This window comes from Cinclus cinclus, chromosome 6 (genome assembly GCF_963662255.1).
Source record: "Cinclus cinclus chromosome 6, bCinCin1.1, whole genome shotgun sequence".
Taxonomy (NCBI): domain Eukaryota; kingdom Metazoa; phylum Chordata; class Aves; order Passeriformes; family Cinclidae; genus Cinclus; species Cinclus cinclus.
In genome coordinates, this window is record NC_085051.1 from 45,681,200 (window position 1) to 45,704,219 (window position 23,020).

General features: G+C 42.0%; 1 protein-coding gene across 3 annotated transcripts in view; it reads right to left on the bottom strand.

The window, feature by feature from the left end:
* The window catches only part of FOXN3 (forkhead box N3), a 132,912-nt gene extending 110,551 nt beyond the window's left edge, over positions 1–22,361 (bottom strand). For all 3 annotated transcript variants that reach the window (XM_062495449.1, XM_062495448.1, XM_062495447.1), the window contains exon 1: positions 20,735–22,361. In XM_062495449.1, the coding sequence (XP_062351433.1) occupies positions 20,735–21,277 (543 nt within the window). In that variant the 5' untranslated portion in view covers positions 21,278–22,361. The remainder of the gene's footprint in view (positions 1–20,734) is intronic.
* Between the last annotated feature and the right edge of the window lie 659 nt (positions 22,362–23,020).

Genomic DNA, 23,020 nt, shown 5'->3' on the forward strand with positions numbered 1-23,020 from the left:
AGGCAACAGCTTGACACCAAGCTGAAGTAAACCTGAAGTAGCATCTGCATGCAGCATTAACAAAACTCTCAGAAACACTTCTGCATGTTTTCAACCTTTTTCCAGTAAAGCAGCAGTCACAGCTCAGCTCAAGCACAAAGGTGAAGAAGCATGACGAGAAGAGACTAGCTAAAACAATTACATGACCATAAACATATGCTCATCTAATGCATGAAATTGAAGTTTTGATGTGAAAGCTTGCTGGAGTACAGTGTTCAACCCAAGTAAGCCAGCTGCATCAAAAAATCATCAGCACTTCTCAAGAAAACTAAAGGTTAGGGCTTTTTAAATCTTATTTTGCTCCAAGTTAAATCATCCATTACTTCAAATCAAGCAAGTCCAAGTCTTTGTTTGCACACTCATCCTATGGTGTTTTAGCTCTCTTACTCAGTGAGCTACCCCAGATACCAACCCAGCCATCAACCTTTTATTCCCGTGATCTGACTTTATGAAAGTGGCCTGGTTCTTCCCCAAGTGATGCAGCCACATGAACCACCTCCACGTCTCTGCTCTCACAAAATGAGCGCTCCTCTTTCTGACTGAAGAGGATGGGTGATCATATTACTTCCCTGAGAATGGAGTATGGTTAGAGAGGAAAAGGACTACTTTGTCTCAAAATGAAATAAAACAAAAAGGAAGCCAAGCATACAAATAAACAATGATACAGAAATAAACAGGCCAGATCAGCACTGAGAAATAAAAGCTGAGAAAAGGGAAGGCCATGGTATTCCACAGTCAAGAAAACTCAACCTATTTCAGAGGCAAGATACAGCACAACATTCTGCAACACAAAAAAAAGCACTACCAAAATGCACACTGTTCAGTGGTCTTCCAATATTAAAGGAGTTCAAGTCCCACCAGCACAAGACATATCAGAAGTTTTCTTTGTACCTCTGGGCTTGTATGTGCTATCAGAGTGAGAGGCCCTGCCCTCTGCAGCAGTGCCTTCTGAGGTTGCCCATCTCCCCCAAACCTGGAGAGCCCCATTAGTAGTGTCACAGAATCTATGGCTTTGGTGGAGCAAAGAAACAATGAGCACAGGACTGACTGCTTTTGGGTTTTACACAAACGAAGGCATTCACGGGCTTTTAACCAATTTTTTACCTCAGCACTTCCTCTCACTTGTACAGAGAAGTTAGGAATGTCTTCTAATGCATGACCTAGACACCCAGTGAGTCTGAGCTGCAGCCAAGACTGCCAACCCAAAGCATGTGTCCAGAGTCCAGGTTCCTGATCCTGCAAGGGGCACTTCAACACCAGGTCTGGAACGATTCTCTACCATTATTTCAGTCATGGTGACCCACTGCCTACAGGCACAGCTGGTCCACTGCTCCTCCAGCACACCAGCATGTATCCATTAGTACAGGTAAGCTCACACAAAGCTCACACTGCTAACGGCCAACAGTGGATCTCCTTACACCACATTAACTTCCCACTGCTCTCATCACAAAACAGTTCCTCCAACAGGCTCAGGAGGTGTAGCATTACACTGCCCAACTCTGAGAGTTGTATTTAGCTTGTTAGATATCTCCTCGTTGAGTTTATATGCAAACCATCCTATAAAGCTATTAGACTGCCACACGGAAACCCTGCAAGCAGCTGAAGAAAGCAGTCATTAACCACCCTTAAACAATGCCTGCCTCCTACATAAAGTTGATGTTGTTTCATACCAGTACCTAGCAACCCCAGATATTGCCCAAAGGCTAGGCAAAGTCTGGATCCTGAAGATGGGCTGAGACACTGCAAGGGAGGAATGAAGTGCAAGAACAAACAGATGCAGGGAGACTGGGCTGGGAAAGCAGGACAGCCCAGAAGACAAGCCTATCATCGTGACAGGCCATCACAGGCATACTTGAGGAAGATTAAACAGCAAGTAGCATTAACAACACTGTTTCAGCCTATAGAATTTCAGTGTATACATGAAAAGTGCAAGTATCCCTGCACCACTGAAAAGAAAATTGAGAAGATGCATAAACAAAAGAATGAAAAAAGAAGTCCTTAAGGTCACCTATAAAATCCATGGCAGAAAGAAAAAATAAACCCCGGACTCCAGACCAATAGTCCATTTAGTGGGGTGTGCTAATTTCGTATCAGAGGTGCACTCATTTAAATATCCAACTGGTTATCCATGCCCTTCATATTATCTACAAATGGAAAAGACATAAATTGCTTTTTCTTGCAAATGTATAGTTACATCATATATGAAAACCTAGGGACAATTTTAAAACACAACCCTTCACAGAACAAATATTTAAAAATTATTCAACACTTATATCTGTGCTAAAGGTTTACAGGTCCCTTTTTGCCTACCACCATATTAATGACAAAATAAGCCAGTGAGTGAATTTACAGGGGAAGGGGTTAACAGCTAGCAGAAATGTGCGAGAGGGAACAGGTTGTACTAAATCCATTAACTGTGATAAATAAAAATAGAAATAAGGAAGACCTGACAAAAGCTAATGGATTTGCACCATTTCCCTCATAACTGTTTATTTAATGTAAGCTTTTCCTTGCTTAGTGTTTAATATTGGGTTGCACAATATATTGAGGAGAAAAGACAGACACTTTGATAAATGGTTTGAGAGATTCCCTAGCTGTGGGGTTTCCAACTGCTCCTGGGTTCTTTGCAGAAACAAAGCTGTGCTCCATCCCAAGCCCCACTCAGCAGCCTCAACAGATCCCTGTCACCTCCAGCAGGCACACACTGAATAACCATCCTCCTGCAACAGAGACCTCAGTGCTACCCACACCCATCAACACACACATTACTTCAGCTACTTACATACACATTCTACTCTGCTCGTGCCCCATTTCTATGCTAGATTCAGAGATACTTATTTTTTACTATCTTCCTCTTTCCTCCTCCTCGTTCTCATGGCTGAATGAAACGCAAGAAAGCAAAACAAAACACCTCCCCATGCTGCAAACATCCCCCAAAATGAAGCAACTCATGACTGCAGCGAAGTTTTCATCTCGTTCACACAGCCCAAATCAGCATAAACTCATCAGGGCAGGGTCTGGCTTCAGGAGCCCAAACAACCCAAATGTCATAACCCAAAACCTCATGGACTTAAAAAAAATATGGGACTTCACCACGCCTTGGCATTTTTGCAAGCAGCCTACACAAATCCTCCTTCCACCCAAACACCAGGTACTACCACAAGCCTCTGGAGAAATGCCTCCTAAATTAAACAGTAAGATCAAAGGCTCTGCAATGAAGACAAACCAGCGAAAGACCAGTTCAGAGCTAGGAGCAAACCAGCCTCCTGTGTGGAGGTCAAAACCCAGCAGTGACAGTACGCACACTCCCTCTTAGACACTGGGCACTCTGGTGGGACTGGAACTGCAGTGCCTGTGGGAGACAGCTCTCCTCACCTGGTGGGATTTGGCATGTCATTTTTATTGTAATGCAAACTGAACAAGACATTTCACCTGAGAGGTGCACCATTGAGTCCTATACATGGCCAGAGACCAGCAAGCCCCCATTGGGACCATCTGCAGAGTAACAGCACTACCACCTATGGCAATAACCTTTCCTGTGTGTCTTTTGGAGAGCTGGCCATAAAAGCCTTCTTGGGAGAGTCAAAAACACACCTCAGTTGCACCAGAGCCTTCCAACATAGGGAGGCTCCAATCTCAAGATGGCAAGGAAATGATATATGCAAGCAGAGACAAGGAGTGGGCCACTAAGCCACCTAGCTGTCTCCATTGAGTGCCAGTTCACAGGTCACTACAAGCACCCTCTCCCACTCCTAGCTGTGCCTTTGGTCTCCTCCAGCAGCAGTGCATGAGTGCACAAAGTCTCTTCCCACACCAGCTCCAGCCCATGGATGGCTGGAGATAGTCAGGGCCATGGCATTACCACAAGCACAAACAGGAGACACTGTGGCATGTGGGTTAAACACAGCATTTCCACCCTGGCAGCATGCACAGTCCCCTCACCCTCCCTGAAAGTGCAGGGCAGCACTGTGTCACAGCTGGGGAACCTGCACCCAGCCCCAGGAGATGAGCAGCCTACCACAAAGTCAGGGAGGGAGAAACAGGTGAGAAGTGTCCTTCTCAGCAAAAACACGCAGTGGGCAGGGGGTGCAAGAAAGCTACATTGTCAGGTCTCATCCAAATCATCTTCAAGGTGAAGTAAGCTAAAAAGAACAATGCAGGACTTTTTGTTGTGGGAGCCCTTAATTCAGACATACTTATCTTTTCTCCCATTTTTACTTTAAGTCTGCTGCAGAAGCAAAGGCTTGTAAAAAGAGCAAGAAGATGAAATTTCTTAGTCTTCAAAGTTTAATTCACAGTAAGCTTCATTAAAACTGTAAGAAGAGTCCCTTTAATATTTATCTCCACACAGCCATCTCAGAAATAGATTCAACAACTTTATGATTTTTTTGTCTTGGGTTTTTTAGGTGACTGCATTTTTGCAAGCTTGGCTACACAGGTTGCAACTGGTAAAATACTAAAAGTGGTAGACACAACAAAGCTTGTCATGGAAAACTTCTGCAGCATGAGCCACTGCATCAAGAATATTTTAGAGTGGAATATCAGCTTCCCTGAGCACCTCCACCAGTAAAACAGATTTGAAATTGTGCAGATAGTTTATTATTAAACACAGTAAAGTGATTACATTAGAGAAATAGCATCTGAACTCACAGGTGTGCAAAAAAGGAATATTTAAATCTACAATTTTTCCAAGAAAGCTAGCAAGTCCCTAATCAAAACCTACATCTAGGCAAGAATAGAATTCACAGGTTTATTCATGTTATTTCCTGGGCAGACTAGTTCTGCATTAGCAGAGCATTAATCAAAGTCTAAATACTTAACCAAATCCTGACTCGATATAAATTATTCCTCTGTTTAAAAGTCTACCTCATTTTTCCAGATGCCATTCCAAATCCCACAATGATTTTGCTATTTAATAGAAATAGTAAAGAAAAAATTAGTTTCCTCAAATTCACAGAAAAGCATCAAAAGGCATATGAGAGAGGCAGCAGCAGAGAACCAGCCTGCAAATTCACTGGAACAGACCCAGTAGAAATAGCAATGTCCCTCTTCAGGGCACTCTAAGCTGGTAGCAAACAGGATGTGAGCATCAGTCACTGTGTGCAGACATGAGGTTATTCAGGATAGCAAGTTCAGGCACAGACCAGTTACAGAGTAAGGAAAGAGTGGGAGGAATGAGGGGGTAGAAAACAGCTTTCAACCTACACACCACAGCCCTGCCTATTTGGGTTTTCCCTGGTTTCTTTTTAACCGAATTTATCTCACAAGCAGTTATTTTTCATTTTCAGTACAATGCTCACAGGACGCCCCCATGAAATAGGAAGCCTGCATGTGTTTGTAGTACAATGAAAGAAGAAATAACAAGGCTCCTCAAGAAAATGTGACACTGGACAACCTCAGCAGCACCAGCAGCCCTGAGAAGGGGACTGGGTCGCTTAATGAAAGACACACCATCTACAGAAAGAAGGATTGATGCTCAGCTTGATCAGAACAAGGAAAGAAATAAAGAATTTGGAGTAGGGGAAGAGAAAAGAAAATGGATGGAGTCTAGAAACTTCTGGAAAAAAGCTGGGTCAACTTCTACATGAGGTTAAGTCACCATCTTCACCCTTCCACTCCTCAGTGTTTACTAGGAAGCTGTTATTCATTCTTATTGTTCTGAGCATATAAAAAGGCTGCTAATCAATATTGCACTAGAGTGAAAAGTGATCAGTGATTGAACATCAGTGTACAAATTTTTCTGACTTAACATGCCTGGACTGGAAGGAAACAGAGAGGAACAATTTCTGAGCAGACTCCAGTGATGAAAATTGACAACTTGCCCAACATCAGATGATGATGTGAAGAGTTCAGAAGTGACAAGGAAAACGTATGATATTCTCAGATGGTTAAGAAGTTATTTTCCTCCAAATTATTCATGATTAAATATGCCTTTGAGCAGATCTACCATCTAAAGGGAAAGAAAATCTCACTTAGGGATGCCAAAGCAAGACTATTTTGATGACACAGGTGTCATGCAACCAGGCCTGCTGTGACCTGAATCACTGCTCCAGGTCTCCCATGATCTTTTTCTTGATCAGTTTCATACAGGAAGCCTTCGTATCTGACATGCTGGAAATAGCGTACAGTTTACAAACGAAAATCCTGCTTCGAAAAAAGGCTGCAACTTTTCTTCTTTTTCAAAATGTAACTACACTTTCAGTACAGTGCAACAGTAACTAAAAGCACTCGTCCCTGCATTCCCCAGACAGAGGCTTATGATCAGTTACATTTAGAGATCATTCAGGCAGGAATAAAAAGAGAACTAAGGTGTGGTTGTGTCAGGGGGGGAAACCACAAAAACAGCAATTGGAATTGAATAGCTGAAGGTGGAAAGCAACCTAAAACAACATACAAACACCCCTACAGAGAAAAATGCATAGTCAGAACATGAAGTCCAAACCGCTGAAGGCCCTATCCAGAGGTTGAACAAAAAGGAACAGACGCCTTATATTGACTCTGTTCATGATACCAGTACTCAAAAACTTAAAACAGCAATCATCCTGCCTTTCAGAGCTGCATAATGTATCAACCCTATTGAAAACCAGTAACCAGCCCTTGAGGATGCTGGTGGTGTGAAAACTCACCACTGCTTGCCCCCACACAAGAGGAAGCCAGTGACTCCAGCTCCAAAGCTCCAGCCCATAAAAAGGGCTCGCTGCTCCAAAGGGTCCTTCTCTCTTCATAGTTGTGCCCAATGACCACAAATGCTGACATCTGCACTGTATGAAGAACTTCAGTAATTACTGTGTTAGTCTTGCAGAGACCTTCTCAAGCAATATTAAACACGCCACTAACAGAAGAGTTTGAAAGAAACTTGACTTCCTTTATTGCAACCTCCAGAATCTGGCTTGAATGTTCCTGATTTACAGCATTTTTAGCATGTTTGGTATTTGAGATATTTCTATTAGAAAGTCATGAGATAGTGCAAAAATCAAGGGGGGTGGGACACAAACAAAAAAAAAAAAAAACTTTTCAGCTGTCTTTTCTTCCATAAAAGAGCTGTAAAAGTTCTTAAAGGCACTAAAATAAGGCACATAGCTCCTCCCTTCATTGTTTTAAATGACAACATGATTTTAAAGCCAATTTCATAACTTTTAAGATACAAATCTCTACATAAATAGCCTCCCACACCACTCTTATCATATTCATTCACATTATTCCATAAACACACCCTTAGATGCCAACATTACTTGGTCTAAATTAAAAGCCATGCAACACAAACAGAAATTTTATTTGAGCAATTGCAAAATTCCCTTCCTTTCCAAACAAAAGCATGTCTTGGTACACAGTACAAGAAGTCCAAAGCTACACACGGTATGGACTGAAAATCTGTTTAAACCACTCTAGAACTGTATTAATTTTTCACCTGATTCCAAACAAGAGGAATCAACAGATAGTCAAAAGGCAACTTCACCGATGAAGCAAATTCTTCCCCTTTTAAATGCATGTCCAAATTAAAGACTGAAAGTGCCAATCCAACAAGTTTGCAAACCCTGTTTTATAAATAGCAAGGGGAATAAATACAAGATGATGTGGCACACAAGTGGATAACTCTACCATAATTAAGACACAGACTGTTGTCCCATCAGCCCAAGCCAGCCAAATGCATACTACTGGAGGGTGAATGCAACTTGAGCACTGGTGAAAGAGCAGAAGGTAATTAGCTAAAGTGGTTAGATCATAAGCATATTTACTTTGAAACTGAAATAATACAAGTATTTTAGCTAGCGGGAGGAAGACATTTTCTAAGTCACAGAAGAAAAGGATGAAAAAGCAAAACCTTTCCTACAATTTCATTGTTAAAAATCAAAACCAAAGCTTTCTAAATGAAAACTTCTTTATTTTCATTTCAAACAAGAATGACTGAAAACCTTGTCTCTTAATGGAAAGGGTCATAATTACATTTCTGCTTCCCAAATTCAAAATTAGTCAGCTCTAAAACCTAACAGCAAATGACACATCAAAGCAAGCTTGCTAAGCCAAGAACAAGGAACTTTATTCCTCTGAACAAATGCAGCACTGCCCAAGAGGCAGTGAAATATTACAGGTGTTTTAGCAAAACCTGAAACAAGAAAAAATTTGACAAAGTGGAGGTGGTTTACTAAATTTTAAATGCTGATTTGTTTTGGAAAAAGCAAGAGAGATGGTTCAGGTTATTTAAGACTCCCAATTTAGAGTCATCTGTTTAGACTAACCAGTAACCAGTTATTGCAACACATCCTTCCCAAGGAAATTTCATAGAGTTTATTAGAACATGGTACTACCAATAATGACAGGGTTGCAGGTTTGATCCCTGTCTGGGCCATTCACTTGAGAGCTGGGCTTGAAGGTACTTGTGTGTCCCTTCCAACACAGAATATTCTGTGTTTCTGTGATTTAAGATGTACCACTATGACAGCATCTTGTTTTCCTGACACAGAGACACAAGCAGACAGAAAGCTCTATCTGAAAACCCAGTTTTTGCTCCCATTTTACCTTGAAAGTGTTTGGATGATCTAAAAAGAGTGTGACTCTGTGATGCTTTTTATATATAAAAAGCATTTGTATATACACACATATATACAGATAGATTTTTAAAAAATTAAGCAGAAAAGGGGGGGTACATCATAAACAATAAAATTGCATTTGCCTCAAGAGCTGGCAGCTAGCACCAGACTGCATCTTCTGTGCAATTTGTCTCTATGATAGCCCCTTTACTCTTTCTCTGCCATGCAGCCAGAAGTCTAGAAAGTATTACATATCAATATAAAATTGTAAACCAAACCTACACTCTTTTACAAAAGCAAGGTCTGTATATTTAACCCTGAGCACTGAAGGGGAAAACCTTCATCTGTATAGAAGAGGGGTGAGAGAGAAAAAAACACAAATAAATCAGTGTAATGAGCAATTACATAAAAATAAATGCCAAAACAGGAAAAAACATTTTGGACAAGTTCACCCTACTGCAACAAAGCAAACCATGCAATAGCACCAATTACAGCATTTGTCTAATTCTCAGCCATCTCAGCCACATCCTGACTCTCCAAGTTCCCATCTTTCCTAACTGAAGACTGAAAACCTGCACTTACCATGCACACCATGCATTCCTTCTTACTTCAGCTATGCAGGAAAGCCAGCAAACTACTTACACCATTTTATCAGAAAAAGATTTTTCACCCAAAGGGTAGTTGGGCACTGGAACATGTTCCCCAGGGAAGTGATCACAGCATCAGCCTGAAGAGTTCAAGAAGTGTCTGGACAATACCCTCAGGCACACAGTGTGATGCCTGGGGTGCCCTGCGCAGGGCCAGGAGCTGGACTCAATGATCCCTTCTAACTCAGGATGTTCCATGATTCTATGATTCTATTAATGTGCAGCCCCTTAGTCCTCAAGTACTTAAGGAAGGCTGGATTTATATGAGAATCATATCATTATTTCCAGTTAGATGCATTTATAAATGTTATGTCTGAAGGGAATTCCTGCAGAAATTAATACCTTTTGACCCATGGTATTTTCCCAAAGCCTAAGTATAATTGTAGCTCCATATACACCAGCAGCAGGTAGTTCTTAAATCTGTCAAATATTCTCTCCAAAAGCCCTCAAAAAGTGCTCCCAGGAGCAGTGATGATCTCTGGATGTGCAGTGATTCTGTATTTTTCTGGGGTTTGAGAAGGCTGCACATGCCCAGGCACTGCAAAGCAGTGGCACTGAGGTAAATCCTTCAAATACAACTTTTCCTTCATGACAAGGACTTTAGTCCTAAAAATTAAGATCTTTAGGATAGACCTTGCAAGGTCTATGTACTTCTCAACTATTTAAAGAGATCTAATTGCAAAAGTTCTACATTTATTACATTCTGAACCACTAAACCTTAACTGCAATGTTTAACATCCCTCCCGCTAATGTAAAACTAAAATATTTCATAATGATTTCCCTATTTTAATGAAGCATGTAGAACCTATGAGACATGCATTCCCACTCTCCCCACTAAAGGGTGAGGAAAAGAGATAAAAATATGTAAATGAAAGCTTGAGATAAGGCATGCCAGCAACTAATCCTAGTCTTGCATTACCCCCACAGCCCCTGCAAGTTGCACTGTAGACACTTTTTTTCAACCATAAACTTAGAAATACATTCATAATCATTGCTTCATCTCAGTAAGTACCTTCCCACAAGTAGGCAGCTGTGGGATCTCATAAACACAGCTCTGCAGCACAGACTAATTTCCTGCTCAAAGCTTGAATGAGTGTGAATTCACCATTCAACTAGATTCTCTTATGCAAAATTCCAACAGTAAGTTTCTGCTCCACGTACTGCCACAGTTCTCCACACCATTGAGATTTCCCTGTACAGAAGCCTGTTTATTCCTCTGCTTACCAACAGTTGTCTTTCAGCAAGTTACACTGGTGCTTCAAAATCCTGAGAGCTCTCAGCTAGTGGTAAATTGCTACTCTTCACTGCTGCAATGAAATATAGCAATTCAGCATGCCGTAGATAGTGTTTTGGTATCTCAAGTCACTGGCTAAGGGCAGCAATTTGGTATCTTTTCTACTGCAACAAGGAAAAACCCACCCACATTTAAGATCCATAGAATGAGTCCTCCCACAGATTCCTACATTAGTTCCCAGGACAATTTTTCCATAAGAGCCCAAATGAAATGTAAAAAATTAAACACATATAAATTAATTTAACAATATTAATTAAAACATACCGTCTCCGAAATTGTTATTATGGATAACTAAGCAGGATGCAGAGGCATCATTTATGGCCACAACAGTTACTTGCCACAGCTCTCAGTCCCAATTCTGTTGTTGATACTCAAGAGTAAATCAAAAGCAGCTTTTCTGAAATCAAAAGTCCAAATTGGTGGGAAAACAGAAAAAAAAAGCCAGTAATGTTTCAGGCTAGGAAGGGTCAACTATGACCCACAAAAAATTCAGGAGGAAAAAAAGTTGTATGTCAAATTAGGAAGGTCATTCCCTTTCTTTCCCTCCCCTGTTGCTTATCTTATGTGACCTCTATCACTGATGAGTTTGACACCATTACGGCTACAAGAAATTTAGGACCCTTTAAAAGCCAGTTTTGTTACCAGCATGTAGATAAACTTTGTCAGCATCAAGACTCTTATAAGTATACTTACTCTCCAGAAAGGATAACCGTTTTACTGCCATTGCAATAAATGGCCAGACACAGCAGTGACAACGAGCATAAATGAGTGCACCATGCCAACAACTGAAGAACTCAGCAGCTCCAGCCACCTGATCACTGACATCCAAAGGCTGCAGGCTAAGAGGAACCATGGATACGATAGCATGGCAGAGCCGAAGTATTCTATGCTGTCTTGTGTAATTAAAGGTAAGAAAAGCTGTGAGCTTCAGTCCTGGATGCTGATTTTGTGCTAAGCAAAAACATCTCAGGAAGCTCTTGCTAAAAGCAGTGCACCTGAGGAGGTGTTTCTTGCCCTCATCTAAGAGGCCAGTTAGTCCCAGGGCAGCCAGACTGCTGAAGCCATCCATCGGGCCACTCTCCAACAGCAACATGCCTGGTCCACCAGAATATCTGCCATTGCCCACCCCATTAAAGAAAACATATGGTATTGCTTCTGGGCCTGAATTCTTCCAAGTCAGCGAAAAGACACACAGGAATTAAGTCCAAAAAAAATAAGCTACAAGACTGAAAAAATCATCCAAGGACATATTCGGGATCCACTTTACCTTTAAGGACGTCAGAGCTCAAGTGTCAAGGACAGGGACTCATAACTGCACCTGAACCAACTACCCATGTTTCTCTGCTGCTTGTTAATGAAGCACTGCCAGACAATCAATTTTGGCAATTCTTCTCTTCCCCAGCCCACCTAAAATAATTTCTCATCTCTGTAGCTGAGAGGGTACCCTGCTTTAAGCCAGCTCTGAGACACTGGAGCAGGTGAGGAATGGCTGGGGAAGGGATTTTAACCGGGAATTAGATTGAATGACACATGCTAAGAAGTTAAATAGCCTCTTCCTTGAGACCAACATTTAACTACTGAATCACAACAAGACAGTTGTTGCTAATGAAGAAAGCAAAATCTCATTGTTTCTAAACTACTTAAAAACTGACAAACTAAAAGTATCATAGAACCAGCAGGATTCTTATATATCTCATAAAAATGAACTTTCCTCAGTATCTTCCTTCACCTAGAAGACCTTTACCAGACTTGTACTGATTAAAAATACCAGACTACATCAAAAGATAAAAGCCAATTACTTTGTGACAAAAAGCTTTATTAGGTTAAAAATACATATAAGCATGCGCCACGTCTTTCCCTAGATGCTTTCTAAGCAAAACTTAACCAGAGGCAGCCACATGGGGCTTTTTCTTAAACAAATCTGTGTTCACAAGAGTAACTGAATAAAATCATAGAAGGGCTATGTTTGGAAGAGACCTCAAAGATCATCCAGTTCTATCTCAGCCACCATGTGCAGGGATGCCATCCACCAGACCAGGTTGCCTCAAGCCGCATCCAGCCTGGCCTTGGGATCCATCCTTCCAGGGATATGATACCCACAGCTTCTCAGGGCAACCTGTACCAGTGCCTTACCACCCCCACAGTAGAGAATTTCTTCCAAACATCTCATCTGAATCTCTCCTCTTCATTTAAAACTGTTCCCCCTTGTCCTGTCATCCTCTGCCTGTATAAAAAGTCACTCTCCCTCTTTTTTCTAAGTCCCCTTTAAGTAGTGGAAGGATGCAATGAGGTCTTTCTGTAGCCTCTTCTCCAGGCTGAACAACCCCAGCTCTCTCAGCCTGTCCTCATGAGACATGGTTCTGCCCTCTGATCATCTTCAGCCCTCCTCTGGACACCCTTCAACAGATCCATGTCGTTCCTATGTTGGGGACCCCAGAGCCAGATGCAGCACTGTAGCTGATGTCCCATAAAAACAGCAGAATCCCTTCCCTTGCTGTGCTGCCCACGCTGCTTTGGATGCAGCCCAGCAGAGAGTTGGCTTTCTGGGCTGCAAGTGCTCATTGCTGGTTCATGTCCAGCTTTTCAGCCATGAGAACCTCCAAGTCCTTCTCCGCAGGGCTGCTCTCAATGACTTCATCTCCCAGTCTGTGCTCATAACTGGGATTGCCCCGACCCAGATGGAGCACCTTACACTTGGGCTTTTTGAGCTTCATGGCATACGGCTTTGCTATAGCTACATGCAGTGCTTGCACCATGACCTCATCTAGCAAGTCTGCCCAGTCTTGCAATGACAGGAGTCAACTACTTTTATATGCTAACCCACCACTGCTCAACATACAAATGACAACCAGATAAATTAAAAACAGTCACACACAGTCCCTTCTTCATAGGCATTTTGGCTTATGTTACTCTATACCATTCATTTGTATTAACTAGATTTATGATGAAGATACAGCAATAAGCTGAAAATAACACAGAAGGAACAGGTATGAGCAACTTGCAGACTGCTGCCCAGATCCTGCCAGGCCAGTCGTGTGAATGACTACCAGAAATACAGTCATGCTGCAGGACTGGACTAAGGTTCAGTGAGGACACAGTAACTGCCTGAATCCAGAGCAAAGAAAGGTAGCTTCTCCAGCAACTCAAAGGCTGCTTCAGACTGTCTGAAGAGTAGTCTCAACTCCTCAGTTATTTTCAACTGCTCAGTTATGACCAACACTTTTAAATATTTTTTCTCAAGGTCTTCACCCAGGAAAAGAAGCCACGCAGCACAATCTGCTGGGCTCTTTCAGACAACATAAAACACTTCCCTTTTAGGAAAGGAAGGGGGAAGTCTAAGGGACATACATTTATTAACTAAAATGGATTCTTTGATGTTTTGCTGAAGAACTGAAATGCAAGACATAAGTGCATACATTCAGCCATACCAGCAAGCCCAGTTTATCTCTGATGTTCAGCTACAGCTGGAGTTAACACAGCCACCACTGTGGGCCTGGTGCTCAGAGGCATGTTTTGCCACATGAACTAATAGACATGCAGAAGTGCTCCTGTGTGCTCACATCCTTCAGGGTCTGAGGCCTCCTGTGCTCAAACCTGAGTGAAGCTCCAAGATCTGTGCTTCCTTTGCTGGCAGTGACAAAGGCACTTCATTATCTCTCTGACAATTGGAAAAAAAACACAGGAGGTGATGAGGAGGTAATGACAGCAGCATGGGAAAAGCCTGACAATTGATTTTATAGACATCCTTTCCTCTTCCATAACAGCTTTGCATAGGATGCACAGCACAGGTCCACACAGAGCCATTTCTATCGCCAAAATTAAGAACCTTGGTCAACAGAAACAAATCTTGACAAAACACACGTGTACATATCCTGGTGCAGTTTCTGTTGGACCATTCCACCCACATCATACGGACCCAATCCAGCATCAAGCATGTATCTGACTGAACATACAAGCAGACCCAGCGTTAGTTTAAGCACAGCCTGTGCTCTCAAAGGTGAGAGTATCCTTCACCCCTTTCCCTTCCCCATCTTCTCCTGCTGTCACCAGGTCAGCTCTGAGCTGGCTGGAAGCTGCAGGCACAGCTTCATGCCAGTATAAACAGAGCTGAGCCCATGGCCTGTGCTGACACTGGTACTCCTCTGACCACAGTAACCATGAACTAAACAGGGAGCTGAAAATGAATCCAGCTATATTAGCCCAATAAAAATAACCCAAATGAAAATCACAGTAAGAGTTTTCAGCCCCATCATTACATCGTGGCACATGTGCCAGTCTGAGCTGAAGAGGGGCTTGCAGTACAGCCCCAGACCAATTCCACCTCCCAGGAAAGGGAACAGGCAGCCAGGTTCAGCAGGGTGCACACATGAGAATGGCAGCCCAGACTCTGATCGCTTCAAATATGCTGTAAAACACCAAGAAGAGTCACTAACACAGGCCACTTGAACAGCAAACAGCACAGTCCTGCTCCTAAAGGGAAACCAAAACAAACATATCCAGCAGAAGAAAGCATCCCACTGCATTTAAACTTCTGTTCGTGTTTTACCTTAACCTTTATCATGGGGCAGGGACTACATCTATAACCCCACCAAGCAGTCATGCATTATGCAGTTGCCAGCCCTTCTTCTGTAAGGAATAGCTTGTCTCAGCAACCCCACCTGGCTATGCCCAGACTCCCCATCATCTCTATTCCCCTTGTAATGTCGGCACAACTGTTACCTGGACAGAGCTGTAACCTGAATTGGGAACTTAAGCTGAAAAGCAACGCAAGAATTACAAGAAGAGTGAAAGATAAATGCAGCCAGAACAGTTGTTTGTCACAGAAACAGGAAAGTTAATGTGCCAGGAAGGTGATGGAGCAAACAGTCAGAAGCAAGGGAACGCAAACACAGCTGAGAAATGGACTCATCAACCTCACCACAGCCGAAGCCCAACAGGTAAAGAGCAGCTCGCTCCTGATTTCCTACACTCTTTCAGTGTGGCTGAACATGCTTTGCATCATCTTTGCTGTGGGTGAGGAGCACAGACAGATCCTGTTCTTCCAGTTTATATAACCTAAGTGGCCAATCTCCTCTGGTAGGTCAATGGCCTCTCACTGTGCAACCAACACCTCAGTTATGCAGCAGGGCACCCGCCTGCAGGCTGTATTAGCTGAGAGCAAGATAACACAAATACCTTAGATATAAGGTTCAGAGGATTCCCTCGACATTGCCACCTCTCCCGTCATTACTTGACAAGAACTGCTTGTGCTTTGTACAGCTCTAAAACAGTTAATTCAGGCAGATTCCAGTGCAAAGAGTTAGCTCTGATGTAAAGTCAAGCCACTGGAAGCCAGTGAAATGAAGAGTGTTATTGCTATACACAGCTTAAGGAAATCTGTTATTTAAATATTCTGTATAATTCTCAGGTTTGCAATTCAAAAATAAAACTGAAAGAGTTCAAGAAAAGTTCTCCATAAATTGTATAATATTTTGCAGCTCCATTTACAGTACAGTTCTAGAGACTTTTATGATTTCTCTAGAAAGAGATGACCATTGTTTCTCTGCACACCAATTTGAGGAAAAAAATTCTGAGAGAGCTTTTTCATGATGACAGACAAGTATAAAAAATGCATTTCCATAGCACATGAAGCCTTTAATGTGAATCTGAGGGGTTGTTTTGTTGAGTTTGATTTTTGGTATTTTTTTCACTTTAGCTTCCCAGATGTTATAAAGGAAGTGAAATTCTGACACTTCATTTATCTGGATCAGTCTAGGTGAAAACATTAAAAACAGAGATTATTTCTACCCTCCGTGTGAAACTGAACTTTCACAGGAAACCTCAGTGACATGAAAAGAGGAAGGACAGGGTCCTGTCTCCCTCACCTTTGTGCATATGCAGATTGGATCAGGAGATTCTAACAAATAACAAGCAGGGTCCTTTTCCTCTCACTCCAGCTACTGATCTTTCCACAGGATTTTTACTTCCAAAAGCCCAGATATTACCACTTCAGAGGAAAGACATTTGCAGGAGGCACTCCTGAAAAGTCTCACATGGGCTTATGAGAGACAGTGCATTAGATGAGGACAAGTTGGATATCAGCTCTTGAAAAGCTCAAGGATCACTCAGGAGTCCTCAGATCTCAGAGCCTGCTCCAGACGGAGGAGGAGCCTGGCTGGATCTCCATGACCCAGTTATGGACCACGTACTTCCAAGAATAATTTCCACATCAAGCGAGGAGAATTTTCTTCTCCCATCCCCATAAACATATCCTTTACCCTCATTACATTTTTTATTAAGACATCCCTCAGCACAAGCGCCAAATTAACATTTCAGATACTTGAATTTCTTCAGCATGCACACAGAGAGAAGCGTGTGCGTGTTTCCCTATCTCAGACAATGCAAAGCAGACACAAAGAGGAGCCCTCTTGATAGAATGGATGCCCAAAGAAGCAGAGATCAGGGAAAAAAACAGAAGAATAGCAGAGAAGAGCACAGGGACAAAAGCTCCAACCTTTATAACCGTGGGCTGTTCACTGAGACAAAAATACTGCAGCGAAGCCAACGAGGTCAAACATCATTTCCCCCCATCTGATAACAATGACTGAGGAAGTTTGAATTCATAAAAGGCACACACATCACACACCCTGGAAAGACAATCCCACCAGCCTTTGTTCAAAGCAGGAATCCCTATACGAATAAATCAGATTTTCAAGGGAGGCAGAAATAGGGCTTGTAACAAAATTTTTCAGCCGCCCCTTAGCTCGAGCAGCACTAGTGGGCATAACTATAATCACAGCAAACCTACATAATGGGTCTGAACTAGCTTAGCCCTTTCCCTGCAAGCAGAGAAGCTGCCACATCAGTAACTCCGTTGCTAGGGCAACTGCTTACTTTCCATATCAACTGCAAACTCGTTGCTATGGAGACACATATACAAGAAAAATTCCTCTCTATAGCCAACCACCAGATGGTAGGGAAGTCATGGACTAACGGGCTGTACTAAGTGGGACACAGACTACAGGACATTTAGATCTGTATGTTCACAATAGAATTAATCTGAACAAGTGAATTCACAGGTCTGGCAGTATAAACAAAGCCAGGGAACTCCACATCTACTCCCCATCATGTGCTAACTTCATACTCTGGCCAACTATTATTAAACTGCTGAGCTCAATGCAAAGAGGTTTGTACAATCAAAGGCTCAGCATTTTCCCTTCTTCAGCCCAGCTCTCTGCCTCCATCCACATCAGCTCCATTGCAGTTACATGAACAGCCATGCTTTTGATTTGCCAGGTAAGCCTGATGGCACTGCAGCTGATGTGGAATAGCAGCAACGTAAAAACAAATCCTCTTTTCCTGGCATTCCACACCAGACCTAAAAGCACCAGAACAGGGCAAGTCTAAAAACAAAGTGATGAAGCCTGCCCTTTTAATTTTTTCTCCCCTCTCCATTACAATGATCTCACATCAGGAAATTGTAATGGATTCACAAAAAGGCAGAAAAGTCTGCAGATTATTAGACACATATTTAGCCCTACGAATATAAACTAGTGGAATTCAAGACAGAGAAAAATACTATGCAGAGGGAGTTCAAAAATGAATTAAGTGTTCAGCAGAACTTTTTTTAGAAAAATGATTACTAAAGGGCTACAAAAACAAACACTGGAAAGCACAACTATGAGAGGAAAAGCTTCTAGGCTTTCACAATGTGTCAAGGCACATCAATCCGAAAATGCCTGCAATTCCCAGCACTGATTAACTCTTTCCCTCCATACTGTACATGTTTCAGAGCCCATCTTGTTAGCATTTCATAACATTCCATTTGCTAAATGCTGCTTTTTTTTTATCCCATGCAAAACCAGTAAAATAAGCAGACCTCAACCATACAATTTGCAAAAACTGTCTGCAAAGGATAAGTAGCATAAAATGATTCCTTACAGATGAAAGCCCCCCCTTTCCCCTGCCCCAAGCCCCACACCAAAACCAGAGAACCCTTTAGATAGACACCTTCCTTCTGAACAGCAGAGATATTTGCTGCAAGGTACCGAAATCAAGCCCAAGTGTGCACACACACGAAGGTATTTTCAAAGTGGACTTATTTTCATCAGTTGACATTTACTGCTTTCCAAGTCCACAATTAGCTGTCAAGCACCTGATTCAGCAACTCTGACCCAGGGCCAATTCTGCACTCAGGACTCTGTCTGCCACATCCCTTGGCCAGGACATGCTTAAAACCCAGCAGGGGACTTGAATGACCTGCTGTGGTGCATTTTACATTTGCGATTCCCATCACATTCACCTTAAACCTGAAGTTATTAGCATCTTCAGGAAGTGGAAGAAATTCTTTCTCAAAATCTGGGATTTTCCTGGAATTAATATAACTTCACCATGTGATTCATACAGGCAAGGCCTCCCACCACACCTTGTTGTCTAGCTATGCAACCATGGTCATAATCATGAATTTGAGACGTGGGTGACCAGTCATGCATGGTGCTGCGCCACCTCCCCACGGAGAAGCAGTGCAGTGTGATACTATTCAAATGAGCTCAGTGGATGACTGGATATTTGACAGATAGACATGAAGACATTCCTTCCTCATAGAAAGGAAGTTGAAATCTAAATAGTCAACTTGTAAACAGAGGAAGAGGGACAGAACAAAACATAAATGGCAGAGTTAAACACATGCCTTGCCAGTTACGGTATTTTGGTGATTTTTTTAAACGCATTGTGTGAAGATTTCTCACAGTCTGGGACAGCATCATTAAAGTCTGTTACACTGTTCTTATAGTCGAACTTCCAAACCAGAATTTAAGACTCTGGCTTACACAAAACAAGACCCAGTTCAGAAGCAGGATTTTTTTCATCTCACACACAAGCTTTCATAGCAATTAATTGATAAAAATGCAAACATACAGTGTGTGATCAGCAATATGGGGACAGTGAATTCTAGGTAATAATACTTTTTAAAAAGAAAGAAAAGAAAGACAGATGTGTCAATACTTTAAGAATGATAGCTCCATAGAAAAGAAAGTTAACTCATCTAAAAAGAAAATTGCTAATTTAGGATAGTGTATGACTCTTCCTCTAGAGTTACTTGAGCTTCTATTCCAGAGCTTTTTAAGTTAAATTGCACACAAAATACGGAGAACAGCACCACCAAGAGAAGTCTAGTTTCAGGGTAACAAGTTACAAGACAATAACAGCATTTCACTCACTGAAATACAAAAGCTGAGTGCATCTATTGTTTTTGCCAGGGGAAAGTGTTCACTTTCTGATCTTCAGCCAATTTTAGAGGCAGACCATGAGTGATATGATTGTACCTGGTATTTACTTCCCTAACCTGTGAGAAGGCCTCTGAAAATAATCTGCAAGCTGGTATTTTTATCAGTATACACGTACTTTGCCAAAGATTCATCCATGCCACTACTTCTTGAGAAGGTCCCCTTTGGAAATTGATTCCTGCTCCCAGGCAGACTGACAGAGTACAAGGCTATGCAAGGGACTGCTCCCACCACTCTGCTCACTTTCCTATTCCCTTGCACATAGCCTCTTCCTGCAGACACTGGGGAATCAGCAATGAAACCAGGAGACAACAACCGAGATCCGAAAGCAAAGATGTGCTCCCAGGGCTTCTGCTCTGCACCAGCTGCATAAGTTACATGAGCCCACACCAGAAGTTTTGGTGAATGGTAACCTTCACCTCTGATGCCAGACCTGTCTTCTCTCTTTGAAGTGTTTCTCGAAAATTTGCCTGAAATGGAACAAAGCTTCATCACCATTACCCTCCCTGTGTAAAAGAAAGTCAAGTTTTTTGGATTACAATACAGACCAGGGCAATAGCGATGGACTCTTACATAAGGCACACCTTTTCACTATACATTTGTATAAGCCAAGAACAGCAAGCAGCCTATTTATAACATGATTACATTCATCTAGCATAGCTGGAAACCATTACCACAGCATGATAACTAAAAACAGTATTTAACCACTATGCATGAAGACACCAGCTGGGGGGGAAAAACACGTACACACACACACCCCAACACTTTCTTACAGATGTCTAGACAACGAATTTAACAAAATCAGAACAAGCAATACTAAAGAAATGCTGGCTCTCTGAACTTAATCAACTACATTACCAGGCACAGAGTTGCACATTCTGTGTTTCACAGTTAAGGACATATTCTGGGATTAGCAGGTGAATATTTTCAGAGCCAGATAGGTTCCCATAGTTCCAAACTCACCTGACTTCGGTCTTTGTCCACTTTCTTAAAACACTTATTCAACGATAGATTATGTCTCACAGAATTTTTCCATCCAGTGGGTGCATTTGCAAAATACGGAAAGTGTTCCAAGATCCAGTTGTATATATCCTTTACGGGCAGTCTTTTGGTTGGCGAATCCTCAATGGCCATAAATATGAGGCAGCTAAAGGAATAAGGAGGTTTGCAGTTGGGGTTCTGCTTGGCATCGTAGGGCATGTCAGAGTGGGCAGGAGACGGCGGCGTGTCATCACCCATGTCCTGAACAGGGCTAACGCTCCTTAACACTGAGTCCCCAAAGCTTTTCAGCAAGTTCTTGCTCTCATGTAACCAGTTCAAATTAGTTAGTTCTTCATCTTCCATGGCCCCTTTATCTAATCTGATGGCAGGCAAAGAGAAATCTAGGTCCTCATCATCATGAAGTGCCTTTGATAAATTGCTATCTTGATAACGCTGGCTCAATCCACTGGGAACGCTAATTCCTGAGCCCTCTGGCTTCTTACTGGGAGGCATGACTGGACCCATTTAGGCAGCAGCTCCTGGGAGAGTGAATCCAAACAAAAGGAGAAAGAAAAGTTAACTCATAAAAAGGTCCTGTGTAACATTTGACAGCTTCTCCCTAACTGGTCACTTGGCCTTTTGCCATCTGTATTAAACATGACAGTTTCACTTAACACTCATCCACAACTGTTGAGTAAAATTATCTAAAGTTAGAACAAGGGAAAAAATTTCAGTTGATAGAATAAGATGATAATCCAGATACACCTCAGTTCTGCATGCACATGAAGCCCCACACAGGAAATTCCAACCCATGTCTCTTTAAAAAGGAAGTGGTGTTTTCAAACCATTGAATACTCCAATTGTATCACTTTAATAAGGAGGTGAACTAAAAAAAAAAAAAAAAAAAAAAAAAAAGAGTGACTTATGGCCAGTTGCTTCAGATTAATTTCAGCTGTTTCACATTTGAGGACAATACAACACCACCATGATTAAAATCACTCTGGCTAAAGGCCTAGGCACACAAACATCCATACTGTCTTGGTTGAACAAAACTCAGAAATGAGAGCAGAACTTCAAAACTAGCAAGGTCAGGATAAAGTAGGAGGGAAAGCAACACCGGTAGTTTTGGGCCCAGGGCCAAGAAATGGGGAAGCAAGTGCCAGAGCAATAGAGCACTTTAAAAATGTATGTAAACAGAGAAGATTTTAACATAAGCTGAACTTATTTCAAACATAGCAGAAAACAAGAGTCAGAAAGACCAGTGTGATGCTCAACGATGGCTGTGAGAGATGGGATGAGCTGATGAGGGTACTGCACCAGCAGGCCCTGAGGAAACCCTCTGTGAGCACTAAAATTTGGGAAGACCTGAGCACTTCAGAAGCAAAGTTGGGCCCCTGCCCGATTTGAGAGAAGCAGACGAGCCCAACAATTCTACTTCAGAAGCAGGAGACAGGCTTCCTTAGCTTCTACATACAGCCAAACTGCCAGAAATTAGGTCTGGAGATATGAACAGAAGTAAAACAAAAACTGGATGGAATTAATAACAGAATTTAAATGGATGAAACTTTCTGCACGAACACTAAAAAGGAACAAAATGATTCCCCGTACCTAAAACATAACCCCAGCAGTTACCCGAAGTCATGCAGTCACACAGTCAATACCATAAATGAAAGGCAAAAAAAACCTACAGGTAACAACAGAATGAACAATATATCTACGTGCAGGGAAAAACAGAGCAACACAGCCATTATGGGAAAGAGAAATAATGGGCTTTAATTTAGCGGTCATAAATGGGCAAAAATGGAAACTTTTAAGATCTTTGTGTCTTTCTAGAAAGAAGTTACAGCAAAGCAGACATTTACTAAAACCAAAACACACAGAACTTTTCTGCACAGTGAAAATGTGCAATTTTACATGAGTAAGTATCTGGAAAAGGAGAAAAAATACCGAGGCAGATATAAACACCAGGAGGCCAAACTTGCGTTGGCCCCACTTCCTAGTTTTCAAAACTGCATCCAGCGCAACCATAAGGTAAACAAGGGAATGGCCAGCGTCCAGGGGCATTGGCATTGCCTACCTAAGCCACACACTCAACTTTGACTCCAAATGGAAGTTCCGTCCCACGAGCTTCTAAACAGGAAAATTATATGATGGCTGACAGTAAAGTAATTTAATTGCACTGTTACTATGACAACATGCTGCTCTCTTTCTGTTTAATTTCCTTATTTGCCAGTATCCTCCCGAAGGGCCGTATCGCTTCCTTTTTTC